The sequence below is a fragment of the Rhagoletis pomonella genome, unplaced genomic scaffold (assembly GCF_013731165.1).
Source record: "Rhagoletis pomonella isolate Grant_MI unplaced genomic scaffold, Rhpom_1.0 Rhpom_scaffold_00014, whole genome shotgun sequence".
In the NCBI taxonomy this organism is placed as follows: Eukaryota; Metazoa; Arthropoda; class Insecta; order Diptera; family Tephritidae; genus Rhagoletis; species Rhagoletis pomonella.
Window position 1 is genome coordinate 14729544 of NW_023458568.1, and position 11730 is coordinate 14741273.

Sequence of the window (11730 nt, forward strand, 5' to 3'; positions counted from 1 at the left end):
GCCTGTGAGCCTTCTTTAAACTCTTTAGTTTTATACCCACATTGCAATATGTCATTTACTTTATCAATTTAACTGGGTTAAAACTTTTAAAATAGGCGGCAACCCTCCTAAAAAATATTTCCAGCAGTTATCTTTCTTAAACCTCTTTAATTTAATATCTATATTGTAAAATATAATTACGTTTATCAATTAAATTGCGAAAAAAATGTAACAGGTGGCAACCCTACTTTAAATTTTTTCGACTGTAAGCCTTCTTAAAACTTTTTAGTTTGACACCCACATGGCAATATTTTATTTATTTTATCAATTTGACTGAGTTAAAATTTTCAAATAGGTGGCAACACTCTTCAAAAATATTTCTAGCAGTTATCTTTCTTAACCCTCTTTAATTTGATACCAATATTGTAATATTTCATTTATTTCATCAGTGCAATTTAGTTAAACTTTGAAACAGGTGGCAACCCTAATCATACAAATTTTCGGCTGTAAGCCTTCTTAACACTCTTTAATTTGATACCCACATTGCAATATTTCATTTACATAATCAACTTAGCTGAGTTAATATTCTCAAATAAGTGGCAAACCCCATCAAATATATTTCCAGCAGCTATTTTTCTTTAACCTCTTTAATTTGATACCCATATTGCCATAATTTATTTATCTTATCAATATATTTGAGTTTAAAAATTTTCAAATAGGTGGCAACCCTCCAATTTTTTGCGATATCATTGGTTCTGGTATTATACCGAACAATACAAAAAAAAAAAAAATTATTCAAATCGGTTCAGAAGTTCTCGAGTTTTGACGACCGTGACATACGAACACAACATTTTTATTGATATAGAAGATTTACTTTATTAAAGTTAACAACTTTATAAAATATTAATTTTTATGAGAGAACAAAAAAGCACAGCTACACAGCTTTGCAAACCACAAACCAAAATTCACAATTTTACACCAAGTTATACACCAGGGTGCTACTTGAGTGTTTTATTGAGCTGCTATTTCGGAGATCACCACACCTCCTCCTGAGGCTTTTTCATCGAGTTCACTGGGGTTCGTACTAGTGACTCCGGCTTATAGAGCCAGTGGTCTACCCACTGAGCAAAGTTCACCATGTAAACCGTTGTTAAGTTTTTCACTTTTTTATTTGTCAATCCAACTACAATACAGGACCTCTATTTTGCTGATATTTAGACTTCACCATGTGCTTGTTGTATTCTGCACTGTTTTTTTTTTAATTAAAAACGGCGTCAAGATGAATAAAGTTGTTGAATATGATAACTGTAATATAAATAAGCGTTAAAAATTACGATTTTTCTTACATAATTTAGGCTTCGCTAGGCATCGCTAGGCATCATCGGATCTGGCTGGAAAAATAGGCTGACTTCCAAAACGTCAATTGCTTTGCATACGTACAATGTATAAGGTTCCATAACATCGAACTACAAAATATTGACAACGTATACAGTTCCAAAACGAATCCGAAAAGTTATCGAAACGCAGCGCTAGAGCAATCAGCGCATCAGAAACAAAGTTGATGCTTCGTTTTTTATTGGTTACCATTGGTGTTTTAGAAATGGACAATTCAGAGAAAATGTTCATTGCTATATTGAATATTTAAAATATACAATGTATATGGTTGCAATGTGTCGCAACTTGCATATGAAAACAGTTTGAATGCCGCAGTGTAACAGTTTCCAAACATTGTATTGATACGTTTTGGAAGTCAGCCATACGTTATTTAATGTTTTAAGAACCGAAAATTTATGGATTAATAAAAATTTATGGTCAATCTAACCAATCATGCGTACATATTTTTAGTACTATTTGCCTCTAACCATATGACCAGGGAACGGATTTTTAGGACCTAACCTATTAAAAAGGCAAAATAAAGTAACCAAATAGGCTAGAAAACGCAAAATAAAAAAGCGAAATAGGCAGTAGAAGGCACTAAAAAAAGAGAAAAACCGAAAAATAATCAAAAATACATTTGTTTTAGAAATGTTTATTTTACAAGTAAAAAGAGAAAAACTATGAACTTGTTTCATTATATGAAACACTTGTACTTTGAATCGTTGACTATTTTTACCGACTTCCAAAAAGGAGGAGGTTATCAGTTCGGCGGAATATTTTTATTTTTTTTTTATATATGTTACCGCATAACTTTGGACCACGTCAACCGATTCCGATAATTCTTTTTGCATCGGAAAGGTAGTCTCTCAAAGGTGGTCCCATACTAATCCGATCATTGGATCATGAAATATATATATACATATATTTTTTGTTTTTAAGTCGTTTTTTTTGCTACAAATTACTTGGAAATTTTCGAGTTTTTAACTCACAAAACTTTAATCTCTATAATTGTAGTAACATTGAAACACAAGACTTTTTTTTTAAGTTTTCTGGCAACTTTTTCATTCGATTTGCGCGAGAAAAGTGTTGAATGTACTACACGTGCGCTCGACGTGGGTTAATACAAGTGGCACCCAATTTAAGTATGGAACGGTTAAACTTTCATATTATCAGGAATAAGGGCTTTTTCCTTGCTCTTTACAATTAAAGGTAGAAAAGGCAACATCAAATGTGTATATATGTAATCAGGGAAATCTAAATCGTGGACATTCTAAATCGAATGTGCTCAATCTCTTTAGCAGCAATAAGGCAATTTGCATAAAATCCGTTCCCTGCGTATGACATTGTATATCAACCTTCAATACCTCCAATTTTAGATACCTATTTATGTACTGTCTTGTATGTTCAACAGGGATTTAATGGAAGAGCTTGTAGTTTATATACGCGAAGCAGTCGACAGAAAACAGGAGAATATGCGACGTCGGCGTCGGCGTGATGCCTTGCGCTTGCAGCTAGTACGTGTGCTGGAAAAAATTGCAGAAAATGGCACATTTGGCGTAAGGTAAATAGATGAATAAAGTAAGCGTAATACGAGGGTCATTAAAAAGTCTTTAGTATCCGGAACACTAATGCCATTTGGGTCGGTCTGGCATTTCTATCGTAAAATTGGAAATTTTTATCATTAACGTGCTCAGAAATTTTCACAGTACGAGCGCTTTCTGTGTGATTTATAGCTACTTCAAAGTTAAAAGTAGAAAAAAAGGTTAATATAAAAAAAAAATTTTGGTTGGATGATTGCTTACAACTTTCGCCGTTGATGAACACAAAACAGTGAAATGATAAACTTATTCCTCCTTAGGGTGAGGAAACACCATCAAGGCCAGTGTCTAAAATTGGTAAAATGCATCCGTACTTCGTTCGACGGTGAACATTGAGAAGGTCGCCTAATATCGGTTAGTGCGCCAGAAAACATGAACATTGTACGCGATATAGATCGTCATGGCACATATTAGTTGCGTTCCAGATGCTTTTCTTGTAAATCCTGTTTGCGGGTTTTTACAGGAAGTCGTTCCCGGTCACCACCATCCGTAAGGTTTAGTAATAGCGAAAAGAGGTTTTCCTGTAAATCCTGTAAAACCTGCAAATCGTGAAGCAAATTGAACGCAACTATTGTGAGATTAGGGGGCCCTATGCATTCACGCTATACCGTTAGAAAGCTATGTACGCGCAGTATACCATATGATGTGGCCATTGCTAAAACAAAAAAATGCTCGCGTCAATTAGTGGATACAAACGCTGTAAAAATACAAGCAGGCCATGTCCAGACAGGTAAATCACATTGTAACAGGTGACGTTACTTAAGTATATGTGCAGAAGCCAGCAAAAAAGGATTTTTCAACAAAAGGAAAAAGAAACCAATTTGTTCGCGCAAAGATGCGCTTCGAAACAAATGGTCGCTGGTTTCTTCACTATAACGGTCATGTCTTTCATCAAGCCAAAGCGAGCTTTGAAACAAATGATTTCTTAGGTACTCAAAACATTAATTTGAGGGGTCATCTGTCGTCGAGTCCAGGGCTCGAAATATCACATACGATATCGTATTACTCGTTACGTAAAAACAAATCCCAATCAGCTTTATACGACTGGCGTTTCACGTAATTTTCTCTCATACGGTTTTCGATCAGTGAACGGATGTTACGGATTCGAGCCCACATTTGCGAACTAATGGCTTTCTTATTTCCATATATCAAGGTCCATTTTGTGCACAACGCTTTTCATCGCCATCGCTAGTTCAAAAAATATGTTTTCCAGTTACCGACTTCACTGCGGGAAAAGTTATACACCAACGCGTGCAAAAGTGTATAAATCATGCTGAAAGATATATTGAAAACCAATAAGACCATTTCTACCGACAAAATTTGTTTCTTTTTTAGGACTTTTTAGTGATCCTCGTGTATCAATTTATCATTAGGTATTTATAATACTTATAATCTAAACTTCTATACGTATATATACTATATATATACTATATACTTATACTAATTATATAAAGAGAAGTCCCTTTTTTTGTAACAGGTAATCTCGCGAGCGGCTGGTCCGATTTTCATGAAATTTTGTATACAAATAGCTTTCGGTAACCACGGTAGGTGGACCAGGGACCGGTCTATTCGAAAAAATCTTATTATAGTCCGATTTGCTTAAAATTTAGTACGTACGTAGCTTTTTAGCATATATTAGCATATATGACCCATTTTTTCCGGGAGGTGGTCCAGGGACCGATCTATTCGAAAAAATCGAATTTACGGTCCGATTTGCTTAAAATTCGGTGCGCAGGTAGCTTTTTAGCATATATTAGCATATATGATCCATTTGGTCCGAGAAGTGGACCAGGGACCGATCTATTCCAAAAAATTTATGGTCCGATTTGCTTAAAATTCGGTAATTAAGTAGTTTTTTAGCATATATTAGGATATATGGTCAATTTTTTCCGAGAAGTGGACCAGGGACTGATCTATTCGAAGAAATCGTATTTATGGTCCGATTTGCTTAAAATTCGGTACGTAGGTAGCTTTTTGCCTGGATAAGCTTATAGATTCCTGTTTTCCAATTTTCATGCAATTTCGAATATAAATAGCTTTAAGTAACGACCACATCAAGGGGCGAATTCGTCACTAGGCAAGATTTTTTTGCGCCAATCAGAAACAACGGATACTGTCAAAATATAATTATAATATACTAGCAGACCCGGCGAACTTCGTCCCGCCCAAAATGTTTATATATTTTATTGAAACTTTTTGGTCCAACATTTTCACCAACAATTCACGTTTACGATTGTCATTGGCACATTCGTCTGCTAGGATTGGTCATTTGCCGCTTTAAATAACCTAAGGAAAGTGTTATATCCGTAAAGAAGTTCTTGAAATTCTCCAGTTGTGCGGCATTTCATAGCACGGTTATTCGCAAAGCGAAATACATTTTTTCCTCTTCACTCCCTGGCGACAACAATGACCCGGTTCTATAGTGAATATCCTTGAAGCTTTACAGTATAGTTGGTGGCAATTTCAAAATGGGTGCGGATCAATGTTCTACAGAAATGTAATATACATATACTTAATTCAGACGAAAGTTTGAACGCATAATAATATTGGAAAATCACATCCATTGGGCCAATCGCAACGCAGGAGCGTTCGATATATCAATGGTGCAACAGGTCGACTTAATCTGACCTTCACGGCCCCTTTTCTCACTTGGCTATTTTTAGTAACAACTCGACTTCAGTACCATTTGGAAGCACGTTTTTGCAATAGTATTGCATACATATTTCAAATATTAGCCAAATCGGATCATAAATAAGATTTTTATCCATCCATCCAGAGACCCACTCAAATACACAAAAAGTTTCGCTAAAATCCGTACAACCATTTAGGAGGATTTCACTCACAAACACACCTACAGAAGAATAAAAAAATTCATTCAAAGATAGCTAAAGGTCGGTAGGTTTGTAGGCCCCCCCCCCCCTTTTCAAATAGCCCAAATTTTCTCCATGAGTATTGGCTTGATTTCAACTATATACATATCTCCATACGAAGTTCCAGTACTGTAACATGAATATTTTCAGAGATATGCAGTATAAAAATTCGATTTATATGTGAGGTGCCACGCCCCCCTTTCCAACAGTTGCCTTCTTTCTTCATGAGTATGCGATTGATTTCGTATATCTCCATACCAAGTTCCAGAACTCTACCATGAACACTTCCAAAGATAGGCAGTATGAAAAATTCGGTTTGTATGGGAGATCTCACACCCCTTTTTACAAAAGCTAAAATTTTTCTCCAAGGGTATGCGATTGATTTCGTAATAAAATATCTACATCAGACGGACCAGGAAAAATTGAATGTGCTTCTTCTTCTGAAGAACTTGTCTTTTTAGCATTTAGCTAAAAACCATTAATTGAAAATTTCTGGCATGGACGTTTTGTGCCTCCACCTCAAGCAATTAATATTAGTCGTTCTTCAATCCGTGCGCTCGAAAATTCCTCGGGGAATTTAAGTTTCTAAAATAAAAGGTTCTAAAATAATTCCCTCGGCTGTTTCCGAGGTCAGTGAACACGCTGGGAAATTTTTTTTCGATGTGGCCCTTATACCTTGAGATATTCAGCCTCATTGCGTAAGTTATAAATTTATTTATTTAGTCTATGAAACAATATTTCTTACAGACTAGGAGATAAATGGTTTTGCTAATGCTAGTACATATTAACATTACAAAGTATTGTGAAGGAGATTTAAAAAAGCTTGTTTTGTCATAGAGAAATCAATTATGATTCTTTCCGATAATATATTAAGTTCTCGCATATATCTCGCCAAGGGAGCATTACTGGAAAATCTTGTCTTGACTTTTGCCAAGTAAAATGGATAAGAGACTCGAAGATTGCGCCTGGGTACATTGAAGCTAATCCGTTCCAAGAGATAGGGGCAATCGACGACACCTTGAATAACATTAAATGTAAAGGTTAAAGAAAGGATAGATCTCCGGCTTTCTAAAGATTGTAAGTTTATCAGCTTGAGACGCGAAGCGTACAAAGGAACAGGACTTTCAAATTTCAGTGACCGAAGAGCATACTTAAGAAAAATCGTTTACTGTCGTGCTGAAATATGTAAACGACGAAAATCGTCGAAAACTAGGCAGTGCTGCCAAGTTTTTCCGTTTTAATACACTAGTCGAGTGGAAATTTTGGGCAATGACATGCAATTTTCGATACGATTCGACTCTCGAAAAAACGACTTGCATCCGACACGACTCTCGCAATAAGGCTGATTATACAAAAATCGTGGAAAAAAACAGAAAAAAAATTTCTGATTTCTTCTCATTGATGATAAGTATTTACAACCAGTTTTTTTTTGACAAACAAAATAAGTGTTCGCAAAGAATTATGAATTCTTTACTCCTCTATATGTATATCGGTAACATACATATATCTCTATGCATTGCTAATGCTTGAAACACATTCAAAACGACGGCCAACGGACCACAGCTGTCAAATTATTTTAATACGTGCTCTTATGTAGATAAATAATTTGGCGGCTATAGAACTACACCGCGACTGTGGTTGTGGCGAGCTTAGATCTATTTATATTTTTCCAGCGACATATAAGGTTCTTCTTTTTCTTTTATGTCAAACTGATACAAATTCATGTCGCTGTCGCGTTCAAAAAATTCATGTCACTATCGCCAAAGCGTTTAGATAATGAAGTATTGAAAGAAGTGAAACTTCTTAAAAAAGGTGTACTCACGAAATTTGATGTGTAAACATATGTTTACGGCCCGGCAAACCATTAGGCGATTGAGTTACATACATAGGTTTGGTTAGAAATTAAACATTAATTTCATTTCATCTTATTCATTTTCTGATATATAATTTATTTATTTATTTTCCGGTAACATCCCCTTATATTAACTCGCCTTGCTAGCATCCTTTAGATCGGGTTGTAATGGAAGTAACTAAATGGAGTGAACTGTCACATAATTATCTATTATATGTTTAACAAATAAATGCAAATGTTTATGATGCAATCAATAGATCCGTACGAATTCGCCGCGATTTGTTACGATTCTCCCCGAGCAATATAACCAAGACTCTAAGTGACGTACACACTTTTTTTTGCAAAAAGCATTTATTTAAGTTGAAAGAAGATAAATTCCTTAATTCGACATTTTTTCTTACTCGCTTTCTATCTTCCAAGGCGAATTTATATATTCTTATCACGAATTCATATATTCATGTGGTAGCAAAAGTATAAAAACATGAAATGACTTAACAAATTATACGCACAATTATCACGTTTATGCGTAGTCCAATTCACGAAATCATTTCATAGATCTGAGTAAAAACTCCATTTCGCGTAAAATGGAAATCATGAAATGGTGTCCATGCACTCAGTTTATAAATACTCAAACGCATGAAATGATTTCATGAATTGGCATGACAGCATGAATTACAACAAACACATCATTTTGACATAATGCAAGCCTTAAACCGTTGGTTCAAATCGATCCGAAATCAAGTTGTACGTTTTGCCCCCAAAACATTCATTCATTGTAAAATCTAATTTTTCATAGTTTCGGCTTACATTTATAAAATGCAACAAAAGCGCGTACATATTTCGGCTGAGTTATCCATTTTCGATTATTTAGAGAACAAAATAAACGCAAAATATAATGACTTTGTACAACATGGCCATTAATGTAGCAACGAGTGGTACAACTTGCCATAAAATCAAAATTTTTTTGATTTTTCATACAACCAAAACACAAACTCATTCAACAGGCCCACAAACGGTGCAATCTAGAGCAAAACATCACCAAGTTGAATCAACGGTCGCTACCACTGCGAATTTAATAAGGTGGTGTTAGCAGTATATAAGTAAAAAATTATACTAACAAATTATACGTGATATTCATATAGTCATTGGTATGAATTACAACAAACACATCATTTTGAAGTAATGTCCTCCACGGCGAAAAATTCAGATTCGCCGATAACACCACGTTATTAAATTCGCCTTGGTCGCTACATTTGTGGCTTCCTTTAAGAAACACCGGGGCGAAAATTTCACTGCTCCTGTATCACTACCTCTTATATGAGTTCGAGACAAATTCATTCAAGGTGATCGCAGGAGCACAAAAACTACTCTAAAAAATTATACGTACAATGACAAACATGAACAAATATAACATCATTTTTGACAATCAGTACAATTCGCATTGATATCAACGAGCAGCGTTGCTATCTGTAATTCCATTGGTTTTCGTTTGTACTACATATCGCTCACCGTCTTCAAAAGTCACGACTCAAAATAATACGTTTGTCAGAAAATGCGAAAAACTATTTCTTAGCACATGATAATCATATGGGCTATATGCCCTTGCACATAATCTCAAAAATGGCAAATTTTGAGTTGCGACTCTTTTGAAGACGGTGTGCGATATGTGCATATCTACATGTACACAAACTTACCCTGCAGCAAGTCAAACTGGTGCCGAACTTGTGCTAAGCTAGCCGGAGAGGCACGGCACTGGTTTTTCATCTATCACTACTCAATGCTTTCAACTCATGATCCAGTAATACAAGATGTTATCGGTTGGCAGCTTCTCGCTCTAATTCCGCCATATTGACTGTCTTAGGTGAAACAGTGTTAGTTCTTTAACAATTCTTTGCCTAATAATATAGTTGAATGTTTTTTTATGTTTTCTCGGTATACACATTTTGTTTTCTTAAAAAGGTATTTTATCTTATTTTATTTCATTTCATTACGAATATACTATAAAAAAAGCAAATTTTGTTTAGAAGAAAATATGAAATTTTATGTTTTTCCCCCAAATGGGGATTAATTTCTTCCCGTTTTTCTTCTTATTCTACTGAGCTAAGGCAGTGTCAAATCCAGCTGTCACAACTGATACCACCTTGTATTATTGCATCATGCTTTCAACTGTCTTTTTTAACATGGCGATGTCCTGCGAAGTGACAATTGTCGCCCTCAGCAGAACTTTTGAACTTGTTCTGAGCTGACTCTGGATGGTTCTGAGAGAGTTCATATAACAACACTTCCTAGATAGTTCAAAAATGGTCATCTCCGGGCTAGAACAAATGTGGTTAGTTTTAAGCTGGTTCTAAGAAGTATAGTATAGAGCCTTTTCTTTAAATACTGTAATTAAATAAGGACGCATACAATTTTGTAAATAATAAATACGTCATTTTATGATTAATTACTTGTTTTGCCATAATTTACTTTTTGAGGCAAACTGTGCTTTAAAATTATAAACATAATGTGTCAGTTATTCCTTCATTTTCTAAAACTGTCATTCTTAAAAATACGTTATATTTGTTGCGTATCGGTATTTCTGTGATACTTATAATTAAAAATCTAAACTAAGTCGCTTTAAAAAATTAGAAAAAACGGTGATATATTGAATGCTTATTTGTTATAATTCAGCATTAAATTGTATTAAATGTATTGAAATGTAATACACAAACTCTCCGGCATCTAATAAGAATATATTGAATTTTGAATATCTTATAACTTGAGAACGGCTTCACTGAATTTAACAAAATTTATGTGGCATATTCGATCTATCATGCAGATGGTTTATGCCAAGTTTGCCCGAATTCGGAAAAGGGGGCGTGGCACGACCATACTAACTAAATATAAAAATAAGTGAACGTTTTCGGTGTGACCATATAACTTGAGAACGGCTTCACCGAATTCAACCAAATTTATGCGACATATTCGGGCTATCATGCAGATGGTTTATGTGAAGGTTACTTGAATTCGGAAAAGGGGGCGTGGCGCCTCTATTTTATATATAAAATTTAGTGAGTTAGCTTATAACTTGAGAACGGCTTCATCGAATTCAACCAAATTTGTTTAGCATATTCGGGCCATCATGCAGATATTTTATGTAGAGTTTGCCCAAATTTGGTGTGAGCTTATAACTTGAGGACGGCTTCACCGAATTCAACACATTTATACGGCATATTCAGACTATCATGCAGATGGTTTTGCACGAATTCGTAAAAAACTCATTCAAGTCCCAAATTTTTTTTTATCAAATACCCACACATCTTAATTCAACATGGAATGACACGCGTTTATCTTACCTTCCTCTTTCATACTTTGTATGAGCTTATTCGCAAAGAAATTAAAAGGGAGAGAAAATACCTTACCAACGACACCTCATAAGTCTAAATTGGGAAGGTTTTGGCCGAGTTATTCAAGTTTTTGTTAAACCAGTCTTTGAAAAAAGGTCAAAAATAGCATCAAAAATCTCATTATGATTCCGTAGAAAAATGTTTCCAAATTTTTTTTATGCAAACATTTTAAGCTTAAACCGTTTAGTAATCTGAGGTATATTCAAAAAAAAAAAATATCTAAAAATAACTTTTTATTAATAAAAAACTAAATTTTTAGAGGTATTTTCAAAACAGTTCAGCGCACGTAAATCTTAATATTTTTGCGAGGTATTTTGGTGGAAGTCTTAAAATGTAATAGATTTTATAATTCTAGTGGAAAACAGTACCAATGTTTTTTTGGATGGGGAGAGATGCAGTCTACTGTACATAAGTTGACTATGATTACTGGGCCGTGATATCATCAATGCCACTAAGTGCTAAAATTTTCAGGCAATAGCCTCATGCGATTATCGATTATATTTTTTGTTGTTTTTGTGAAATATTTTATTTTTATCAGTATTTTTCTTTTAATCAAAACATGTTGAATTAAAAGTGAAAATAAAAAAATATTTTGCCAGAACCCTGCCATAACATATACGATTTATATTCAACAATTTATATTGAGCTCGAGGCCGTTTTTAAATGAA

At 34.6% G+C, this 11730-nt stretch overlaps 1 protein-coding gene across 1 annotated transcript in view; it reads left to right on the forward strand.

The window, feature by feature from the left end:
• Positions 1-11730, forward strand: part of LOC118749267 (protein furry-like) — a 294401-nt gene that overhangs the window by 167400 nt on the left and 115271 nt on the right. The window contains exon 10 of the mRNA XM_036484066.1: positions 2768-2917. Within this exon, the coding sequence (XP_036339959.1) occupies positions 2768-2917 (150 nt within the window). The remainder of the gene's footprint in view (positions 1-2767; positions 2918-11730) is intronic.